This window comes from Manihot esculenta, chromosome 17 (assembly GCF_001659605.2).
Source record: "Manihot esculenta cultivar AM560-2 chromosome 17, M.esculenta_v8, whole genome shotgun sequence".
In the NCBI taxonomy this organism is placed as follows: Eukaryota; Viridiplantae; Streptophyta; class Magnoliopsida; order Malpighiales; family Euphorbiaceae; genus Manihot; species Manihot esculenta.
The window spans coordinates 30,875,913-30,899,907 of record NC_035177.2 but is presented as its reverse complement, the minus strand read 5'-3'; the positions used below and the strand labels follow the sequence as shown (position 1 = coordinate 30,899,907).

General features: G+C 47.3%; 1 protein-coding gene across 1 annotated transcript; it reads right to left on the bottom strand.

Annotated features, from left to right (window-relative positions):
* Positions 1-628: 628 nt before the first annotated feature.
* LOC110604942 lies at positions 629-23,065 on the bottom strand. The gene is made up of 8 exons (XM_043952457.1): positions 23,062-23,065; positions 22,211-22,972; positions 12,155-12,519; positions 11,396-11,662; positions 2,037-2,921; positions 1,778-1,926; positions 1,276-1,661; positions 629-1,140 (listed from the first exon to the last, which is right to left on the bottom strand). Exons 1-8 carry the CDS (start codon positions 23,063-23,065, stop codon positions 629-631), a joined length of 3,330 nt encoding a protein of 1,109 aa, XP_043808392.1.
* Between the last annotated feature and the right edge of the window lie 930 nt (positions 23,066-23,995).

Genomic DNA, 23,995 nt, shown 5'->3' with positions numbered 1-23,995 from the left:
ACTAAAATTGAGAAATGATCGCTGACGCTAAGCTGGCTCATCTAGCCTAGAAAGAGGTCGAGACAGCAAATAGCCCGGAAAACATCCAGGGGTATGAGAAACATCACAGGCCATAGGTATAAAAGCCCAAGTAAAGAGTAAAGAGCCGAGCTCCCAACTCGGATAGACTCGCCACATAAAAACGCTCGAAAACATAGAAGGCAAATGAAGACGAAGGACCGTGCTCATAACCAAGAAGAAAGGAAAAGTCATTTAAAAAGCCCACAAAAGCATATACAGAGTTTAAGGATTTACCCCCTCACCACCCATATAATGAAAGGTTGAGGAGGTAAAGGGGGCAATTTGGGAAGAAAGGACCTCAGCTTCATTTCCTGGCAAGACAGAACTAAAAGCAAAAAGGCAGCCCTGCTAATCACTATTAGAAGGTATGTGATCTGACTTATAAGTTCAGACAGTTAGCTAAGAATCGGGCTCATGACTAAAGGCTAATCTAGTTCAGAAAAAGCTTATGAATAAAAATATACAATGTAAGCATTACAGTTACGAGAAGGAGAGATAAATTATAAGGCCGAAAAACAGCTCAAGTAAAAAGATTAAAATTTCATTAAGAATACAGGGCTGTTACAATCTACTTATCGGACGAGGTTGAAGGAAAGATAGTCCTTAAGGGACTTACATTTGTAAGAACATCCTCGCCTACATTATGTTTATTTACAACTGTATCTGGAGGAAGCCCGGCATCCTTTGGGTCAGATGTCTTAGTATCAACAACAGGGGCAATCTCCAACCCTGGATTGAGGTCCTCCCCTCCAGATTTGGGGTCGCCTCCTTCAAACTCAAGGGCTCCCAGGTCCTCCCCATCTGACTCGGATTCTTCTTCAGAAGATACAGCCGACGGACCTCCAATACGACAGTCCCCTCTAGGCATAGGGAAATCATCTTCTCCATACAACACCGGCTCACCATCAGAGTCCACTTCAGCCATACGAAGCTTTGCCAGAGGAGTATCAGGAGCATGCCTAGCCTCTCTTATACCACGATTGTAACCAGTTACATACATGCGGAAGGCTTTCTGAAGAACAGCAGCTTTCATGTCTGCAGAGGCTAGATATTCGTCAAGATGCGTTTCACAGGCCTCAGCTATAAATGCCTTCAACTCAGGAGAATCCTTGTAGTCCTGAAGGTGAGCTTCACAGGCCTGCTCAATCTTTCTTTTCAGCTCCTCCGACTCCTGATATTCCGCTAGACACCTCTCGCATTCTAGCAGGACCTTGCCTTCAGCATGTTTCACCACCTTAAGCAGGGCTGAACATTTACGTTCCAAAGTCTTGACTTCATGGTTAAGCTGTTGATGGCGAAGTTGGGACTCCTCCGCTGATGAAGCCAGGACTCTGATACGTTCAGAGCTCGTGCTCAGCTCCTGCTCAAGGACTTCCACCCGAGCTAAGGCCCTCTCCTTCTGAGCATTCACCTCGTTCAGGCGAACTTGAAGTCCTTCAGAATCAGCCTTTAAGGCTTCATATTGGCACTGGACTTCATCCCTTCGAATTATAGCCTCATCTCTTTCCTGAAGAGCCGCTGTCATAGAGGACAGCTGCTTTAAAACTTCTACACAACGAACTTCCACCTCAGCTGTCCTCTCATCAGACTCCTGGAGAACCCTGTGAGTACGAGACAACTCTGCTTCCAAGGATTTAGTGTGCTCTACTGCCTCAGCCGCTCTGCCTTCAGCTCTTTTAAGGGCCTCCAACGCAAGTGCAACTCCACCTGGAGGGACTGGAAATGTTCCCGGGCAGCTAGAAGATTGCCTCTGGCATCATTGGTGGCAGATATATTCTCCTCCAGGCGCGCCTCTTCAATCCGGCGATCCACGGACTCTCGGAGGGAGTGGTCGCGAGCGTCCACCTCCATAAAAAGACCCGTCACCTAGTAAGAGAGGACAACCATCAAAAGAAAGAAATAAAGAAAACCGAAAGAGAGAGAAAACTAATTTACCATCAAAAGCATCTCCCTGATTGTATTCCCGAGCTCTTCACGAGATCGGGATCGGAAGGACGCTTGCTCCTTGTAGAACTGGCTAAAAAACCAGTAAGGGAAAGCAGGCGTGGATCCGAGGCATCTGTAGCTCCGCCGAACATCCGTTCTCTAAGAAATTCGGCGACGGCATTGGCCGGAGATTGAGAAGTGATGTCCACTACGTTCAGAGTGTCGTCAGTAGAAGACAATAAAGGTACAACAGGAACATTTTTTCCCTTCCCAATAGGAGGAAGGGCAGGAGAAGATCCTTTGGAAACCCTGGGCTTCTTCTGGGCAGGAGGAGGGGCAGGTGTTCCATGAGGCGCTGGACGCTTGTCCCCGATTTTCCCTACGGAGTCTCCAGACTCAGACCTGACCCCCACAGGGGCAGGGGCATCTTTGGCAGGCGCCTCCAAAATGTCATCCTCCACAAGGACGATCTCTTTTCCCTTCCCAGAGGCCTCCTCATCCTCGGTAATGGGGGACTTAAATTTTCCCCCTGACACCTCTTCAGAAGAACGAGCAAGACCCAACTGTGCCTGTTCAACGACCCCAGTCTGCTCCACAATGGCTAGAGAAACTTCCCTCATACCTTCTGAAGAACCTTGAGCAGACTTAGACTCCTCAATAGGCTTAATAGTCAAGGCCGACCTGCCGCGACTAGAGGGCCGAGATGACTTAGAGCCTCGAGAGCTCAGCTTAGGATCTCGAGAGGAAGCCTTGGTAGGAGGTCGGCTAACTTTCTTGGAAGAAGCAACTTGAGCCACCTCTGTAGCGATCTCAGGCACAGAATGCCTAGCCCGAAGGGCATCAAAAATTGCATGCATATTATCCCGAGACAGGACTAAATTCTTCGGATGCCTGATCTCTTCCATTTCAACGACAGAAGCTGCAAAAACACGAAACTATAAAGGATTAGCGCATTTTATAATATCATTTACAACGAAGAAACAGAGTCATTGGACGAGGCATTATACCAGTGTCCCGGATATCCCTAAGATTAGACACGAACATATACTTCTCGACGTCATACTTCTTTTCAACAGAAGTCAGTCGAAGCAATCCCACCTGCTCAATAAGGCTCAACCGGGGCAGGTCATTGCAGCCCGGAGGAACATCCTCCCAACTTAGATCCACTTCCCATGATAAGGCGGATTCTAATTTCAGCTCCGCCACAAGGAAATTCTCAACCCATCCCTTTATGGAATCCCTGTAACCCGTGAAAAGAGATAACCCACTACGGGGGGAAAAATAATAGAAATTCTGAACCGCCCTAACGAGACGGAAGAAAGTGACGAACAGACAGGCCGTGGGTGTGAAACCCCAGCTCCAGCAGATGGATTCGAAACAACTCATGAACAGAATAGAATTTGGGGATAACATCCGGGGGGTTACTCCGAAGTATCGAAAAACCTCGACAAAAAAAGGAGTAAAAGGGAAAGGTAGACCGAAATCCCTCTGTTTGAGAAAAAAGACTATACAACGCCCCCTCTGGGGATCCATCAAACCAAGGGGGGAGGGTTTGGAAGGACTATCCTTTCTTTTTGGAAAGGAGCTCGAATAAGATAAAGTGGAGTATCTAGATACCTCCGAGAAATATGTTTATTTATAGTAGCAGAAGTGATATGCGACCTAAGATTAGCGACATCCGGGAGCTTTGGACCCTCCATGGAAGAGCAAAGAAGCGTACCTGAAAACACAATAGGATGTGATGACCATTGGATTTCTTTACCCCGGTCCTGGGCCTTAACCACAGCCAAAGGCCCAACTCATTCATCCTTCAAGGCCGGGCTCGATCAAGCTTCTTCACTCAGGTCGGCCCAGCCCACGCGAAGCAGGTCCTCTCCTCTTGGGCCCAGCATCCGGCCCAACTCTCGGCCCAGCCCAGTGTCCAGAGCCCTACTCAGACAACCTGGCAGATCCACTCGAACGTACGCACGAGGAGAATCAGAGGCTGTTACGCATGGAGCAGGCGGCTGATACCCTCGTACACCCGAATCTGTATGTCAGAGACGCGTGTCCCAATCACGGAGAGGTCTTTACACGTCACCAGTAAGCAAAGAGAAATGGATAAAAGGGGAGCTTCCTCCCCAGGTAGCATAAGTTTTTTTAAGATTATTTTTCAGTACAAAAACCCTTGTAAAACCCTATTCTATTGGATCTCAGATCATCAATTGGCGCCGTCTGTGGGAAACGAAGGAGATCTTTTCATCGCCGGAGTTTTCACTTTCAAAACCCACTGACATCCACGATGGCAAACCACCAAGAAAGTAACCTTAACATTCCAAATGACCTGAGCTCTGCCCAAGATGGGCAGCAGTTCTCCTTTTCTAGCCCTACAACGTTGAATAACCAAACGCCTATCCCTCTTAATCCCTCGCCAAGCCTGGCAGGGAATACTCCCACCATGACTCTGTCTAACCAGGACATTCAAACCATGGCTCTCCAGCTACAGACTACTGCTCACTGGTTGGGGCAGACAATGCAACAGAGGGGCCTTAGCACCCCAGTAAATACACTCCCAGTAGTGGAGGAACCCAGAACCAATGAACCCCGACCTACCTCTGACCGCCTCCAAACTAACAGCCACGATGCCAGGGAATAGGAAGAACCGGAGGCCCGAATCCATGGGAGAAGGGCAAGAGAGTTGATAGAAAATGAGGAGGCGAACAACTATTCTGCCGGAACAACCAGGGAAACGGGAACTGAAACAGAGGAGGAGGAATACAGCTGGGGCAAAGGATCCAGCCCGGAAGACGAGAAAATGAACCAAAAGCTGAAAAGGTTGAGAGAGCAGCTCTTAGCCGAGCTAGGTAAGAAAGATCAGAGCCAAACCTCCTTGCCCACTTCTTCTCCCTTCTCAAAGATAGTGCAGCAGAAGACCGTTCCCAAGAAGTTTATGATGCCGCCGATGGCGGCCTATAATGGAGCTGGTAACCCGAGAGAGCATGTCATGAACTATAAGACCTTCATGGAATTGCAAACCCTGTCAGATGCCTTAATGTGTAAGGTGTTCCCAACAACGCTCTCGGGACCAGCGCGGGCGTGGTTCAACAGCCTAGAGGCCGGAAGCATTAAAAGTTTTGGAGATCTTGCCACCCGCTTCATCAGCCGGTTCATAGCCGGGGTGCCAGCGGATAGGAAGACGAGCTATCTAGAAACAGTGAAACAGAAAGAAGGTGAATCACTCAGAGAATATGTCGCCCGCTTCAATACGGAGGCCCTGCAGATTCCCGAGCTGGATGAAGGAAGGGCGGTGGAGGCCATGCAAAAGGGAACAACCTCTGCCGAGTTCTTTGGTTCTTTAAGCAGGAAACCTCCGACCTCACTGGCTGAGTTGATGAAGAGGGCGGAGAAGTATATAAGGCAGGATGACGCCTTAGTGACGAGTAGATTTGCCAAAGGGATGGCAGGAAAAGAGAAAGCCCCGGAGGAGAGGAGGACGGAGAGACACGAGAAGAAATATGGAAAGAGGCCTGAGCCGTACAAACAAGCCTGGGAAAGAAGGGATCAAAGGCCTCCTCCACCTCCTCGGGCTCTTGAACCAAGAGTGCTCCCTCCTTGGGTTCCCGAGAAACCAACCCCCCTCAACGCTTCCAGAGCCGAAGTGCTCATGGCAGTCCAGGATAAGGAATTCCTCCAGTGGCCCAAACCCATGAAGTCGGAAGCAGATCAAAGAAATCCGGACAAGTATTGTCAGTACCACCGGAGCCATGGGCACGATACGAATAACTGTTTGCAGTTAATCGCGGAGATTGAGAGGCTGATAAAAAGGGGGCACCTCAAAAATTTTGTGAAGAAACCAGAGGGACAGAGGCCTCAGCCTGGTCCGACAACTCAGACGCCTAGGAGAATAGGAGCTGGACCAGTGAATGACGGGTCCAGTGGGACCATCCACATGATTGTTGGAGGAACGGGAGGACGGATGAGCCGTCGAGGAAAGAAGAGAAACCGGGAAGGAGAGACCAGCAATAGTGAAGTCATGCAAATCGTTGACCACTCTCCCATGATCATCACTTTCTCCTCAGAAGATGCTCAGGGTATTCAGATGCCCCATGATGACGCGCTTGTCGTTGAAGCCGTCATTCATAATTATCGGGTAAAGAAGGTCTTAGTGGATGATGGGAGTAAAGTCAACTTGCTGCCATACCGAGTGTTTCAGCAGATGGGAATCCCAGAGGAACAGCTGGTTCGGGACCAGTCACCAATCAAGGGGATCGGAGGAGCACCGGTACTTGTAGAAGGAAAGGTGAAGCTGGCTCTTACCTTGGGAGAAGCACCCAGAGCTCGCACCCATCATGAGGTGTTTTTGGTGGTCAAACTCCCACTGAGCTACAATGCGATTTTGGGGAGACCGGCGTTGTTCGACTTTGAAGCTGTCACTAGCATCAGGTATTTGACACTCAAGTTCCCAACGGAAGAAGGAGTGGGAATGGTCCGGGGCAGCCAGGAAGAAGCAAGGGCGGTATACTTGGCCACAGTAACAGAGCCGAGCTCAACTGGAGAAGCAATCGACTCGGAAGTTCTGGAGGTCAGAGATGAAACAAAAGAAGCCCGGACAGAGCCAGTTGGAGAGTTGGAAACTTTCCCCTTATCAGGAGCAGATGCAAACAAGGTCTTCAGTCTTAATGCCAGCCTCACCAAAGAACAAAAAGGTGAAGTCATGGCCCTGATTCGAAGTCACGCGCCGACCTTCGCATGGAAGCCTTCAGACATGCCGGGAATTGACCCCAAAGTGATGACACACCGATTGAATGTCCTCCCCGAGGCCAGACCAGTAAAGCAAAAGAAGAGAGTAGTGGGAAGAGAGAAGCAGCAGGCCACCCGGGAAGAAGTGCAGAAGCTAGAAGAGGCAGGTTTTATTAGGGAAGTCATATACCCACAGTGGTTGGCAAATCCTGTGTTAGTCAAAAAAGCCAATGGCAAATACAGGATGTGTATAGATTTTACCGACCTAAATAAGGCCTGCCCTAAAGATTGTTACCCCCTACCTGATATTAATAAAATGGTCGACTCAACGGCCGGTTTTGATTATATGTCTTCTTTGGATGCTATGTCGGGTTATCATCAAATCCCAATGGAAAGGTCGGATGAGGAAAAGACCTCATTTATAACTGAAGATGGAACTTATTGTTATAGGGCTATGCCCTTTGGATTGAGAAATGCCGGGGCAACGTATCAGAGGTTGATGAATAAAATCTTCAAACACCAGATCGGTAGAAACCTGGAAGTGTATGTGGACGATATGGTGGTCAAAAGTTCCACTTTCCAACAACACATAGCAGATTTGAGGGAGATATTCGGGGTGTTAGATCAATACAGAATGAAGTTGAACCCAGCAAAATGTGCCTTCTTCATTAGGGGAGGAAAATTTTTGGGGTACATGGTGAGTGGTAAAGGCATTGAGCCTAACCCGGAGAAAGTGGAAGCCATACTGAATATGCCGGAACCGACCTGTGTAAGAGATGTTCAGAGACTAACCGGGAGAGTAGTAGCGCTTAACCGATTCATGTCGAGGTCGGCAGAAAAGTGCTTGCCATTCTTCAAAAAGTTGAGAAAAGTACCGAATTTCGAATGGACAGAAGATTGCCAAAAGGCCTTCATAGAGCTTAAGAAGTATCTTAGCTCGCCTCACGTGCTCAGTAGTCCCATAAAAGGAGAAGAACTTCTGATATATCTGGCGGCCTCAGAACAAGCAGTCAGCGCAGTGCTAGTAAGGGTGGAAGAAGAAGAGCAGAAACCTGTTTTCTACGTTAGCAAGGTACTCAGAGACACTGAGGTCAGATATTCGAACATTGAAAAATTGGCTTACGCCTTATTACTAGCAGTCTGGAAATTCAGAGTTTATCTAAAAGGCCACCAAGGAGTCGTGATGACAGACCAACCCTTAAAGAAGATTCTACATAGGCCGGAAACTTCAAGGCGGATGTTGGCATGGTCTGTAGAAATTAGCCCTTACTGTCTAGAGTACCGACCTCGAACAGCCATAAAATCCCAAGCTCTGGCTGACTTCATAGCGGAGTGCGCATTCAATGAGGAAAAAGGAGGATCATCCTCAGAGATATCAAGAAAGGGGGAAGAGAGAGAGCCCCCCCAAGAATTTAGCCGGAAGCTGTATGTAGACGGAGCATCAGGTGCTGAGGGTAGTGGCGCTGGGATAATGCTTAAAGGGCCAGAAGGTTTTAAAGTATGTTATGCCTTGCGTCTAGAATTTACGGCTTCTAACAATATGGCCGAATATGAAGCCCTGGTAAATGGAATGTTGGTAGCTTCGGAGGTAGGGGTAACCGACCTCGAGGTGAATAGCGACTCTCAGTTGGTGATCAACCAGGTGACGGGAGTATATCAGGCTAGGGACCCCATCATGCAAAACTATCTTGATAAAGTAAAAACTATAGAAGCCGAGCTCACGGGTCGGGGAGTTATCGTCAGATTTCAAAGAATACCTCGGGATGAAAATGAGGAAGCAGACCTGTTTATTCGATTGACCAAAGAAGAGTTAGAACAGCTTCCCGATGAAGTATATATACAGCATGTCCGTACACCTGTTTTTAAAAAGACAAACACGGTACTGCAGGTAGAACAGAGCCCAACTTGGATGACCTCATACCTGAGATACTTGGAGGAGGGTGAGCTCCCCGAAGATAAAGATGAAGCCAGAAAGATAGCAGCTCGTGCTGCCAACTACCAAGCAATAAGGGGAACCTTATACAGAAAAGGGAAGTCTAGCCCATGGCTCCGGTGTGTGAGTCTGGAAGAAGCTGCAAAGGTAATGGAGGAAATACATAGAGGCCTATGTGGGGCTCACGAGGGAGCAGGGACATTAGCCAACAAAATATTCAGGCAAGGGTACTACTGGCCCACTGTTAAAAAAGAAGCAGAAGAGTTTGTCCGAAGGTGCGACGTATGTCAGAGATTTGCTAACGCCATCAGAACCCCTGCCACTCCTCAAGCGAGCATATCCAGTCCATGGCCTTTCTCACAATGGGGAATCGACATCCTGGGACCTTTCCCCAAGACTACGGGGCAAAGGAAATTCTTGGTGGTGGCTGTGGAATACTTCTCGAAATGGCCAGAGGCAGAAGCAATAGCCACAATCACAGCTCGCAAGATGATAGATTTCATATGGGGACATATCATCTGCAGATTTGGCATACCTAGAGTACTTATCTCAGACAACGGCAGACAATTTGACTGTAGCATTTTCAGAGCCTTCACGATGAACATGGGCATATGGCATAAGTTCTCCTCCGTGGCTCATCCTCATACTAATGGCCAAACAGAAGTCACTAACAGAGCTATCCTTCAAGGATTAAAGAAATGGCTGGATGGCGCAAAGGAGAATTGGGCAAAAGAACTCAATAGCATACTATGGGCACTCCGAACCACTCCCAGAGCGCCCACTAAAGAAACACCGTTTGCACTTGCTTATGGCACAGAAGCCGTAGTCCCAGTTGAATTGCAGATCCCCACTCATCGAGTCCAATTCGTTAGTAAGAATACTAATGAGGATAAGTTAAGAAGCAACCTGGATGCTCTGGAGAAAGTCAGGGAAGAAGCCCAAGTCCGAACTGCCGCTTATCAACAACGAGCAGCGAGATATTACAACCAAAAGGTCAGAGAAAGAAGCTTAAAAGTGGGAGATCTGACCTTAAGAAACCTGGAAGCTACAGGAAAAAGAGCGGCCGCGGGCAAGTTAGCACCGACCTGGGAAGGTCCTTTCAAGGTGACAAAAGTGGTCAAGCCAGGGGTATACCGAATCGAAGATATGCAAGGAAACCCCGAGCCCCACGCTTGGAACATCCAGCACCTAAAGAGGTATTTTCCTTGAAGTATTTGTAAAGAAAAACATTGTATTTTGACGAATATGAGTAAATAAAATTGTCTACACAATATGATTGTCTTTATGAATAATATTCTTCCATGAAAAAGAAAGAACAGGGCTCAGAAAGATCCCTTGAAAAAACAAGACCTCAGTTAGGTCCAAAACCAGCTGAGATGACGAAGCGACAGTAAGGCCAATGAGCCTGAATCTTGTGCAAAACCTCAAAGAGGTACAAAAAACATCCGGCGGGGCCCCGAGGTCACCCCGGAACAAAAGCAAACAGGATCCCGTAAGATCTCCTAAAATTAAAAAAAAAAAAAACAGCCGGCGGGGCCCCGAGGTCACCCCGGAACGGCCGGTGAGGATCATAAAGATGCCTCTCGGAGCATGAAGACCGGGATCCCCTAGAACTCCCGGGTAAACAAAGAAGACCGGGATCCCCCAGAACTCCCGGGAAAACAAAACAAAAAAACAGCCGGCGGGGCCCCGAGGTCACCCCGGAACGGCCGGTGAGGATCATAAAGATGCCTCCCGGAGCATGAAGACCGGGATCCCCTAGAACTCCAGGGTAAACAAAGAAAACCGGGATCCCCCAGAACTCTCGGGAAAACAAAACAAAAAAACAGCCGGCGGGGCCCCGAGGTCACCCCGGAACGGCCGGTGAGGATCATAAAAATGCCTCCTGGAGCATGAAGACCGGGATCCCCTAGAACTCCCGGGTAAACAAAGAAGACCGGGATCCCCCAGAACTCCCGGGAAAACAAAAAACTGCCGGAGGGCCCCGAGGTCACCCCGGAACAAAAACAGCCAGGATCTCGTAAGATCTCCTGAAAACCAAAAATGGTCGGTGAAGGGCTTAAAAGCCTCCCGAAATGAAAATTTTCCATGCAGGGACAAACTCATAAAAACACAGTTCCGACCTCACAAAAGAGAGGAACCCAAAACTACCAAGGCAAAATCAGGTTCCGACCTTCTGAAGAGGCTCGGTGCATAATAGCTAAAAAAGGCCGACCTCGAAATAAGCTGCCAATACTAAAAGATGGGGTGAGGAGCAAAAGGCCGGGCTCCCAGCTCGGATAGACCTATTTTAAGCTCAAGGTCGAGCTCCCAGCTCGGATAGACTTGCATCCTCAAAGGCTCATGGTATGAAGGCCAAAGAAAAAGGCCGAGCTCCTTCTAAAAAGGCTCATAAAGGAAGAAACCTACAAGAGGATAAATGAAGGAGAAAAGGACCATACTCCAAGCCCAAGTCAGTTTATCTGGAACAGACATCCAAATTCACAACCAAGAAGAAAGGGCTAAAAGCAAAAAGCAGACATACTAGTCGCCATTAAAAGGTATGAGATTTGATCTCTCAAACTATTAGCTAAGAGCTAAGCTTGCAACTTAAGATCAATTCAGAGCTTATGAATGAAAATACATAGTGTACAAATATGAGAAAAAAAGATATTAGAGTACTTTGAGGAAAAAGAAAACTGATATTTCATTACAAATAACTATTACAAATTATCCTTCTGACGAAGTGGGGGGATAAATAGTCCTTAAAGGACTTACATCAGTAAGAACACCCTCGCCTACATTATTTCTACTTGCAGTCACATCTGAAGGAAGCTCGGAATCCCTTGGATCAGAGCCCTCAACGTTTACAACAGGAGCTATCTCTGACTCAAAGTGGAGATCCTCCTTCTCAGAGTTAGGGTCATCCTTCCCTGACTCAAGGACTTCCACGTCCTCCCCCTCTAGCTCGGACTCTTCCGAAGAAGACTCAGCTGGCCGGCATATGTTCCTCCGGCAATCTCCTCGGGGCATAGGGAAATGATCCTCCCCATACAACACTGGCTCGCCATCTGAGTCCACTTCGTACTTGCGAAGCTCGGCCAAAGGAGTATCAGGAGCGTGTCTGGCTTCTCTTAAACCGCGATTATAGCCGGTCACATACATACGGAAGGCTTTCTTAAGAATAGCCGCTCCCATTTCACCAGAAGCTTTATACTCATTAAGATGTGCTTCGCTGGCCTCAGCCATAAATTCCTTAAGCTCAGAAGAGTCTTTGTAGTCCTGGAGGTGAGCCTCACAGGCCTGCTCGATCTTCCCTTTCAGCTCATCAGACTCCTGATATTCCGCTATGCATTGCTCACGCACCAGCTGAGATTTGTCTTCAAAATGCTTTACTACCTTAAGCAGGGCTGAACACTTACGCTCCAAGGTCCTGACTTCATGGTTGAGCTGCTGGTGGCGAAGGTTGAACTCTTCAGCCGATGAAGCCAGGTCTCTGATACGATCAGAGCTCGTACTCAACTCCTGCTCAAGGACCTCCATCCGAGCTAGGGCCTTTTCCTTCTGAGCTTTCACTTCATTCAGATGAGCCTGAAGTCCTTCAAAATCGGCCTTTAAAGCATCACATTGACGCTGGACCTCAGCTTTCTGGCTCACAGCCTCATTTCTCTCTTGAAGAGCCTGTGTCATAGAGGACAGCTGCTTCAAAACTTCTTCACAACGAACCTCCATCGCAGCTGCCCTCTCATCAGACACTTTGAGAACCTTACGAGTCTGAGACAGCTCTGCTTCTAAAGACTCGGTATGCTTTGCTGTCTCAGCCGCCTTCTCATCAGCCTTTTTAAGGGCCTCCAGCGCAGAGTGCAACTTCACCTGGAGGGACTGGATTTGCTCCCGAGCAGCTACCAGATTACCCCTCGCATCACTGGTTGCAGACAGATTTTCCTCCAGACGCGCCTCTTCAATCCGGCGGTCTATGGACTCCTGGAGGGAGCGATCATGAGCATCCACCTCCATAAAGAGGCCCGTCACCTAAAAAGGCAGAACAACTGTCAAGAAAAAGAAACGAAGCAAACCTAAAGAGAGGTGAAAAAAAAAAAAAAAAAACTTACCATCAGAAGCATTTCCCTAATTGAAGATCCGAGCTCCTCACGAGAGCGAGATCGGAAGGACACTTGCTCCTTGGTAGAACTGGCTAAGAGACCAGTCGGGGCAATAAGACGAGGATCCGAAGCCTCTGTGATTCCGCCGAATATTCGCTTGTAATACCCAGCTAGATTCCGGCATCGGAATCCCTACCTTCCGGCGGAATCTCCGTTGGAATATGGAATGTTGATGATGCCAGAGTCTTCTAGAGGGGTAAAATGTGTTTTCTAAAATGATTTTTACTGATTTCATAGTTTTAAAAGAAAAAGATTTGAGTTTTGGAAAAGAAAAGACCAAGGAGGTTTTGCCAGGTTCGGCCGCCGAAAGTGAAGTTCGGCCGCCGAACATGAGAAGGTTTCGGGAGTGCTTTTGGCCTCCGAAAGCCTTGTTGAACAAACCAGGTTCGGCCGCCGAACCTCAAGTTCGGCCGCCGAACATGGGGGTGTTTTGCATGCACGTTAGGCCGCCGAAGGAGGTTTGGCTGGCCACCTATAAAAGCCCCTCAGACCGAAAATGGGCGAGTTTTCTCCCCATTCTCGAGCTCAGGTGTGTTCATGTCCTCCTCTAGTCGTTTTCTTGCTTTTTCTTCAAATCCTTCACGTTTTATAAGCTATATGGTTGTTTTGAAGAGTTTTAAAGCTTGGATCAAGGTTTGGAGAGCTTGGAGACTTTAAGAGTTTGGGTTCTCCACATCTCAAGCTTTGGGTCGCACCAACCCTCGATCTTCAAGAGGTAAGTGTGGATCTATGCTTTTCTTTACGTTTCATGAAGTTTTAAGATGGTTTTGATGGGTAGATATGCATGTTAGGGTTTATGTGGGTTTTATGCCCAATGTATGATAATGTATGTTCATGTGATGTTTGTGTTGGGGTTTAAGTTAGTTTTCAAGCCCCTTGAGCATATGGGAGAGAGTATGCATGATTGGGAGAGAGTATGTGAGGTTTGGTTTGTTTTGATGGTTTTGGCCTATGTGGGTCATAAACTATCTATGTATGCTTTAGATGTTGTTTTTGGGAGTTTAAGCTTGTTTGAGCTCCCTTGTGCATGGTTGAGGATGTATGCATGTGTTTGAGAAGTTGGATGCTTGTTTTGGGGTGTTTGGAAGGTTTGGGAGGCTTGAAATGCACAAAGGCTGAGTTCTGGATGAACTCAGGTTCGGCCGCCGAAGGTGGTTTCGGCCGCCGAACCTGCCTGAGGATGCAGGGATTGGCCGCCTAACCTTGCCCCCGAAAGTTGAGTTTTGGCTTGAAAGCAGACTTTCGACCGCCGAAGGTAATGTTCGGCCGCCGAAAGTGCCTGACTTTCGTATTTGGAGTGAGGGTTCGGCCGCCGAAGGTGCCGCCGAACTTGCCTGACTTTCGTCTCTGTCTGGGACTTTCGGCCGCCGAAAGTGCCCTGTCCAGCTTTTTCTTGAGTATTCTGTATGCATGTTTCTTTGATGTTTTAGGGGGTTTTTGGGGAGTTGTTTATGAGTTGTTTAGAGTATGTTTGGCACCTCATTCGAGTCCACCTGTGTAGGATCGGACCCGAGGGAACGAGGAGGCCACCAGTGTTAGCCGTTTCAGAGTCGGCCCTGAGCTAGTCACAAGTGAGTGGAACTAACCCTTATGTTTTAAAAGTTAAACGAATGTTTTAGCATGATCCATGCATCATAAAATGCCATGATATATATATATTAGGTTGTGCTGCACTAGTATTCACGAATATGATGCATTGCATATTATGTTGTTGATGTGGATGAATGTTGAATGATCCTCTAGCCCTCACCATGATAGTATATGATAATGATGATGATGATATGATATGAGATGAAAAGACCAGGTCGCCCCTGGTACTATGTTTATGCAAGCGAACACTAGGTGAGGCCTAATCGCCCCTGGTGTAGTCGGACATGTTATGATATGAGTTATGTAAGCGAGCACTAGGTGAGGCCTAATCGCCCCTGGTGTAGTTGGACATGTTATGATATGTAGAGGGCTAGTGGTGACAAATTCATCCTTGATGTGATATGTTTGTGCTGTGGCGCATTTCATGAAAGCATATGTAAAAAATGAATTGTTTTCTTTATGGTTTCTGCTCACTGGGCTTTTTAGCTCACCCCTCTCCCCTAACCCCAGGTTTGCAGGGTCAGAGATAGTCAGGAGATCAGCAGGTTACGTCCATGGTTGTGTTTTTGTAATAGAATAGTAGTGGACATGATGTAATATAAGATTATGTATTGTTGTAAAAAGAGTTGTATTGTAATATGACCTTATGTTATATGTTCAGAGTTATAGTATTGTGCTTGGCCCGAGTTGGTTAATCCCTTTGTACATGAGTTTTATTTTATGTTGTTACATGTGATGAACCGAGTTTGACATAGAGTATGCTGACCCTAGGGGTTCTATGAGTTCAGTCATAGTGTATACACAGGTCATACTGGTTAAAGGTAAAGTTTTAAATGTTTTATGGATATGTTTGATCATGTTTGGGATTATACCAGCTGTACAGGATGCATAGTAGGCTTGCTACGGGTCCCGGCGGCCTTATGCAGATCTGGATCCTAGCGCCGGTAGCGGTCCGGATTTTCGGGTCGTTACAGAATGGTATCAGAGCCCTAGGTTCACATGGTCGGACCTATAGTGTGTCGGGCTCATAGAGGTTATAGTAGGGCAAGCACAATAGGAAGATCATGTCTACTAGGATAGGATATGGAGTCCTGTCTGGTATGATGATGTGAAATGCCATGATGATGAGCATGTGCATTAATGCTATGATATGTATGTTATGTATGTGATGCAGGTTCATGTGTTTCCACATGAACCATATGATGCTTATGTTTATGTGCTATGTTATGCTTTCAGAAGTCAAGATGAGAGGAACTCGTCGATCTGCGAGATTGACTGGAGCTCCGCCAGAGAATGAGGGCATGGATGCCCATTCCCCTGCCCTGCAGAGGGCAAGATCTTGTAGGACGATCAGGGAGAGTACATCAAGGGACCTTAGAAGGTCTTTTGATGCAAGTCGGAGGAGATCAGTTCATGGTGGTATATCAGCGGATGTGATGGAAACGGAGGAGGATAACCAGAGAAGAGATAGTAGTTTGGGCATGAGTATGTCAGTAGAGGATATGGGAGAGTCCCAAGGAGGCACTCAGGCCTCGGGCTTTGTTCCACCACAGTATCCACCCTACCCGCAAGGGCCAAGGTATCCGATGGGAGGTACATCGGATTTCTTCAGCTATAACCCATATCCCACCTTTATGCCCTATCCTCCCTTTTACCCACAGTACCCCATGTTTCCATCCTCACCCTTTTTCCCAGGTCCAGCAAACCCTAACCCAGGGGATGCTACACCTCCTCCTCCACCAGCAGAACCAATAGTCCCTGATGTCCGGATACCCAAACCTGGTTCATCAGTTGGGGGTAAAGTAAAGATGAAAGATTACCTCAAGTTGGATGCCCCCAAGTTCGAAGCAGGCGATGACCCTTTTGAGTACCTCAGAACGGTAAAGATGATAACAGATGAGCTAGGAGCAAGTGACAGTAGAGCCATTCAGATGGCAGGGTTCACATTGAAATGCAAGAAGGCAAGGGAGTGGTTCAAAAACTATGTGGACCCAAGGTTGGAGAGCTTATCCTGGGAGCAGTTTGCCAATGAGTTTGCAGGATGGGCTTTTCCGGATAGTTCCAGAGAACTGAAGATGATTGAGTTTGAGCAGTTAAGGCAGACGGAAGAGATGAGCGTAGAGGAGTTTACGGACAGGTTCCTGGAGCTGTTGCCGTTTGCAGGACAAGGTCTTGACACAGACCTGAAGAAGTCTAGGAGATATGTTATGAAGCTTCACTCCAGGTATTCCTCATTGGTTCAATCAGCAGAAAGGGAGAGCTTCCATGCTATAGTGGATATGGCACAGAGAATGGAGGCTAGTGCCATTGTCCAGGGGACAGTTAAACAGTATGTGGCACAGTCTTCGGGTTCCAAAATCCCGGGGACAAGTGATGTTGATCTCTCCCCTCTAAACGAGGCTGTCACAAAGAGTAAGAAGGGAGGCAGAGGCCTCAGAAGATCGAAGAAGAGCAAGTTTTGGGAACAGATAAAGTCTGGTCTGGGTTTAGGTGATGGTTCGAGCTCTGGTTCGGGTAACTCTAGATGTACACGGTGCGGTAGGCAGCACAAGGGAGTCTGTTTGATTGGGACAACAGCATGCTTCAGGTGCGGACAGGAGGGGCACATGGCACGTGAGTGTCCCACCGCGACCTTGGTGGCACGGTCCCAGCAGACAGTTTCGGGCAGTGTAGCTCACCCAGTAGCTCCATCCATGTCTCAGGGCAGTGGTAGAGGCGGAGACAGGGGGATAGCCCCTTCTTCAGCAGGTTCCCGTGGGGAAGGTCCATCAGCTCCAGCGCGGATCTTCGCCATGACCCAGCAGGAGGCTAACACATCGAACCCGATGGGATCAGGTAATCTCACTCTGGTATGTTCTGGTGTGTCTGTTTTATGAACCCTGATGTTTCTCTTTTCTTTGTTTGCTTGTGAGCCCTTGTGAGGTTGGGTTGATAGCTTATGGGTTAGAGTATCCCCTTGGGGTCAGTGCACCCAAGTGTGATCCATCTGTGGCAGAGTCAGTCTGCCGGTATAGTCAGAGTATGTGTTGTGAGTAGATGCCTTCCAGCTGACTTAGTGGTTCTAGATTTGACTGTTTGACGTCATTCTAGGGTTGGACTGGTTCTTCTACTAGTGGTACTACCTAGTCTGCAGAGACAAGGTAGTCAGGTTCAGAGGTCAGGATGGATCAGAGGTAGTCCTTAGAGGGGACAGGATAGGGATACCTAGAGGTTCAGTATCAACCCTATAGGCTCGTAGGTTGTTCAGAAAAAAGTTGTCAGGGATTCTAGCTCTTCAGAGAAAGTATAGCAGTCGGGTCAGGGAGCCCGCCTCAGTGCCCATTGTTAGAGAGTTTAGATGTTTCCCCAGACGAGTTCCCAGGACTATCACCTGTCAGGGAGATAGAGTTTAAAAATAGAAGTAATTCATGGAATTGGACCAATCTCTATCCCTCCCCACAGGATGGTATCAACAGGGTTAAAGGAGTTATAAGGATCAGTTGTAAGAGTTGGTAGACAAGGGTTCCCATCTAACTGAGCACTTCACCTTGGGGTGTTCCAGTGTTGTTACGAGGTTGAAGGATGGATCCCTAGGACTTTGTATCGACTATAAGTCGTTGAACAAAGTCACTACCCAGAATAAGTGTTTGTTACCTAGGATCGACGATCTATTTTAAGCCAGCTAGCAGGAGCTAGTTGCCTTTCCAAGATAGATCTGAAGTCTAGGTACCATCAGTTAAGATCAAGGAAGAAGATGTACTGAGAGCAGTGTTTAGAACCAGATATGGGCACTATGAGTTCCTAGGAATGTCGTTCGGGTTAATGAACGCCCCTACATCATTCATGGATCTCATAAGCAGAGTTTTAGTCGGTTTCTGGATCACTCCGTTATTGTCTTCATTGACGGTATCTCGGCGAGTTCCAGAAATGCAGAAGAGTATACCCATCATCTGAAATCAGGATTGCAGACCCTGAAAGAACATGGCTTGGATGCCTAGTTCTCCAATGTGAGTTCTGGTCAAGGAGCATATCCTTCTTGGGTCATGTGTGACGGAGAAAAGAAAAGTGAAGTAGACCTGAGAAAGTTGAAGTTGTAGCTAACTAGCCCAGGCCCCTTGTAGTGACTAAGATCAAGAGCTTTTTGGGTTGGGCAGGTTACCTAATGGAGGTTCATCTAGAACTTCTCTAGAGTTGCCGCTCCTATGACCAGATGGATCAAGAAGAACCAGAGGGTGTGTGGTCTACTCAGAGTGATGAGGGCTTTGAAAAGCCAAAGGAAATGTTGATGTCAGCACCAGTGGTAGCTCTGTCCGCCAGTGATGGAGATTTCACAGTGTCCTGTGATGCGTCCCGTGTGGGACTAGGTTGTGTGTTAATGCGAGTGGTAGAATGATTGCTTATGCTTCTAGGTAGCTGAAGAAGCATGAGTTGAATCATCTTACACACAATCCAGAGATGGCAATGGTAATACTTGCACTCAAGATGTGGAGGCGATACCTGTATAAGGTATGTGGACAGATCCTTACAGATCGAAAGAGCTTGCAATACATCTTGAGTCAAGGGAGAAGAACAGGAGGTATAGTAGATGGGTAAAAACTGCGTGGTATTCGCGACTTCAAGGTTCGGTATATTCGGCTGAGGCAGATATTTCGGTAGATGCCCTCAACCGAAAACCACTTGGCAGCTTACCCCATCCCTTAGTACAGTAAGAAGAAGGCCAACAGTCAGAAAATGAAGAGAATCAGAACTGCTGTGAGTCAGCAGGAGAGTTATGAAGTTGTCCGCAAGAGGCATGTAGAGTTTCAGAAGGGAAGAAGAGTTTTGTCAGAGTGCGCAGCGGAAGCGTGTTGAGGTTCTCGAGGAAGTTGAGGGTTGCTGGAGGTGTCTCTTAAAGAGAGGGTGATTCGTTATGGGCAGAAAGGTAAATTAGCTCTCAGATACATTGGACCCTTTGGAATCCTGCAAAGGATTTGGGAATGTATCCCACGAGTCAGATTTACCTACTTCAAAGGAAGAGCTTCATCCGTTTTTCCATGTTTCCACGGTATATGAGTTCGTGTCGGGTCCGAGTGAGGTTCTTAAAGGAACCAGAGGTGGGGACCGTAGAGGATCTCACCTATGTTGAACAGTTAGTACGGACCGCAGACACACAAGTTAGAAAGTGTGGAAACAGGGAAATTCCGATGGTGAAAGTCCCTTAGAATCACCTTAAGATGAAAAGTGCACCAGGGAGACCGAGAGTTTATACTCCAGCAATGACCGTGTCTCTCTTTTAGAAGAGAGGTTTTTAGGTTTTGCTTGCTTGTTGCTTGCTTGTTGATGTATGCTTGATACATGTTTGATGTTTGAACATTCGAGGACGAATGTTCTTAAAGGGGGGAAGAATGTAATACCCGGCTAGATTCCGGCATCGGAATCCCTACCTTCCGGCGGAATCTCCGTTGGAATATGGAATGTTGATGATGCCAGAGTCTTCTAGAGGGGTAAAATGTGTTTTCTAAAATGATTTTTACTGATTTCATAGTTTTAAATGAAAAAGATTTGAGTTTTGGAAAAGAAAAGACCAAGGAGGTTTTGCCAGGTTCGGCCGCCGAAAGTGAAGTTCGGCCGCCGAACATGAAAAGGTTTCGGGAGTGCTTTTGGCCTCCGAAAGCCTTGTTGAACAAACCAGGTTTGGCCGCCGAACCTCAAGTTCGGCCGCCGAACATGGGGGTGTTTTGCATGCACGTTAGGCCGCCGAAGGAGGTTTGGCTGGCCACCTATAAAAGCCCCTCAGACCGAAAATGGTCGAGTTTTCTCCCCATTCTCGAGCTCAGGTGTGTTCATGTCCTCCTCTAGTCGTTTTCTTGCTTTTTCTTCAAATCCTTCACGTTTTATAAGCTATATGGTTGTTTTGAAGAGTTTTAAAGCTTGGATCAAGGTTTGGAGAGCTTGGAGACTTTAAGAGTTTGGGTTCTCCACATCTCAAGATTTGGGTCGCACCAACCCTCGATCTTCAAGAGGTAAGTGTGGATCTATGCTTTTCTTTACGTTTCATGAAGTTTTAAGATGGTTTTGATGGGTAGATATGCATGTTAGGGTTTATGTGGGTTTTATGCCCAATGTATGATAATGTATGTTCATGTGATGTTTGTGTTGGGGTTTAAGTTAGTTTTCAAGCCCCTTGAGCATATGGGAGAGAGTATGCATGATTGGGAGAGAGTATGTGAGGTTTGGTTTGTTTTGATGGTTTTGGCCTATGTGGGTCATAAACTATCTATGTATGCTTTAGATGTTGTTTTTGGGAGTTTAAGCTTGTTTGAGCTCCCTTGTGCATGGTTGAGGATGTATGCATGTGTTTGAGAAGTTGGATGCTTGTTTTGTGGTGTTTGGAAGGTTTGGGAGGCTTGAAATGCACAAAGGCTGAGTTCTGGATGAACTCAGGTTCGGCCGCCGAAGGTGGTTTCGGCCGCCGAACCTGCCTGAGGATGCAGGGATTGGCCGCCTAACCTTGCCCCCGAAAGTTGAGTTTTGGCTTGAAAGCAGACTTTCGGCCGCCGAAGGTAATGTTCGGCCGCCGAAAGTGCCTGACTTTCGTATCTGGAGTGAGGGTTCGGCCGCCGAAGGTGCCGCCGAACTTGCCTGACTTTCGTCTCTGTCTGGGACTTTCGGCCGCCGAAAGTGCCGCCGAAAGTGCCCTGTCCAGCTTTTTCTTGAGTATTCTGTATGCATGTTTCTTTGATGTTTTAGGGGGTTTTTGGGGAGTTGTTTATGAGTTGTTTAGAGTATGTTTGGCACCTCATTCGAGTCCACCTGTGTAGGATCGGACCCGAGGGAACGAGGAGGCCACCAGTGTTAGCCGTTTCAGAGTCGGCCCTGAGCTAGTCACAAGTGAGTGGAACTAACCCTTATGTTTTAAAAGTTAAACGAATGTTTTAGCATGATCCATGCATCATAAAATGTCATGATATATATATATTAGGTTGTGCTGCACTAGTATTCACGAATATGATGCATTGCATATTATGTTGTTGATGTGGATGAATATTGAATGATCCTCTAGCCCTCACCATGATAGTATATGATAATGATGATGATGATATGATATGAGATGAAAAGACCAGGTCGCCCCTGGTACTATGTTTATGCAAGCGAACACTAGGTGAGGCCTAATCGCCCCTGGTGTAGTCGGACATGTTATGATATGAGTTATGTAAGCGAGCACTAGGTGAGGCCTAATCGCCCCTGGTGTAGTTGGACATGTTATGATATGTAGAGGGCTAGTGGTGACAAATTCATCCTTGATGTGATATATTTGTGTTGTGGCGCATTTCATGAAAGCATATGTAAAAAATGAATTGTTTTCTTTATGGTTTCTGCTCACTGGGCTTTTTAGCTCACCCCTCTCCCCTAACCCCAGGTTTGCAGGGTCAGAGATAGTCAGGAGATCAGCAGGTTACGTCCATGGTCGTGTTTTTGTAATAGAATAGTAGTGGACATAATGTAATATAAGATTATGTATTGTTGTAAAAAGAGTTGTATTGTAATATGACCTTATGTTATATGTTCAGAGTTATAGTATTGTGCTTGGCCCGAGTTGGTTAATCCCTTTGTACATGAGTTTTATTTTATGTTGTTACATGTGATGAACCGAGTTTGACATAGAGTATGCTGACCCTAGGGGTTCTATGAGTTCAGTCATAATGCATACACAGGTCATACTGGTTAAAGGTAAAGTTTTAAATGTTTTATGGATATGTTTGATCATGTTTGGGATTATACCAGCTGTACAGGATGCATAGTAGGCTTGCTACGGGTCTCGGCGGCCTTATGCCGATCTGGATCCTAGCGCCGGTAGCGGTCCGGATTTTCAGGTCGTTACATCGCTCCTTAAGAAATTCGGCGACAGCACTGGTCGGAGACTCGGAGGTAATGTCTGACGCGTTCAGAGAGTTGTCAGAGGAAGACAACGGAGACTCGGCAGCAACACTTTTCCCCTTCCCAATGGAAGGAAGAGCTGGAGAAGCTCCTGCGGCAGCCCTGGATTTCTTCCGAGCAGGAGATGGGGCAGATGTTCTAGGAGGGGATGGGCGCTTGTTCCCGGTCTTTGATGGAATGCCCTCAGAACCCTCAGGTTCAGTCCTCACAGGGGCAGAGGCATCCTGGGTAGAAACCTCTGGAATTGGGTTCTCTATAAGGACGATCTCCAGCCCTGTCCCAGAGGCCTCCTTGTCTTTAGTAACAGGGGACTTAGATTTTCCCCCTGACACCCCTCCAGGAGAATGGGTAATACCCTGCTCCACTTGTTCAACAATAGGGGTCTGCTCCACAATAGGAAGAGAAGTTCCTCTCACGCCCTCTGAGGAGGCTGGGGCAGACCTAGACCCTTCAGCAGGCCTAAGAGTTGAGCTCAACCCACCACGGCTAGATGGCTTGGTGCTGCGGGAGCTCGGCTTTGAAGCTCGAGAAGGAGCTTTGGCGGGAGGTCGACTAACTTTCTTGGAGGAAGCAGCTTGAACCACCTCCGCAGCAATCTCAGTTACCGAACGCCCAGCCCCAAAAGCGTCGAAAATTGCATGCATATTGTCCCGAGATAGGACAAAGTTCTTGGGAAACTTGATGTCATTCATCTTTACCTCAGAAGCTACAAAAAACACGAAAGTACAAAGAGTCAGCATATCTTCTGATATTACGGGCAAAGAAGAAACAGAATAGTTGGACAAGGCACTATACCCATGTCCCGGATATCCCTAAGATTGGACACGAACATACACTTCTCGACGTCATACTTCTTCTCAACAGAATTCAGTCGAAGCAGCCCCACCTGCTCAATAAGACTCAATTGGGGCAACTCGTTGCACCCCGGAAAGATCTCCCCCCAACTTAGATCCACCTCCCACGTTCTGGCGGACCCTAATTTCAGCTCCGCCACAAGGAAATTCTCTACCCATCCCTTTATAGAATCCTTGTAGCCTGTGAGAAAAGATAACCCCCTACGGGGGGAAAAGTAATAGAAGTTTTGAATCGCCTTAACCAGGCGGAAAAAAGTAACGAACAGACAGGCCGTGGGTGTAAAACCCCAACCCAGGCAGATAGACTCAAAACAGGACATGAACAAAATGGAGTTTGGGGATAACATCCGAGGAGTCACCCCGAAATATTCAAAGACCTCAATAAAGAAAGGGGTAAAAGGAAACGGTAGACCGAATTCTCTCTGCTTCAAGAAAAACACTATACGACGACCCTCTTGGGGATCCACCAAACCCGAAGGGGGAGGGTAAGGAAGGACTATCCTTTCATTTGGAAGAGGCGCTCGAATCAGATACAGAGGAGTATCTAAGAGCCTCCGGGAAATATACTTAGTTATGTTGGAAGGAATAATATGCGACTCAATGTTAACAACATCAGGAAGCTCTGAAAGGGCCATGGAAGAACAAGGAAGCGTACCTGAAAATGCAATAAGGTGAAAAAAGCAGAAGGAGTTGCAGGGAGACAGAGAGCAGAAAAGAGCTAGTTTCTTCAGAAGACAGAAGGAATTTGAAATGAAAGGCAATAATGAGATGAAACGTTGATCTGAACAGTTTTGTCTTGGAGCGGCGCGATCATTAATTACTCTCGAAGTTTACCCTCTCAACGGTTTATAATAACCAGCGAGAAGGTAAAGGGG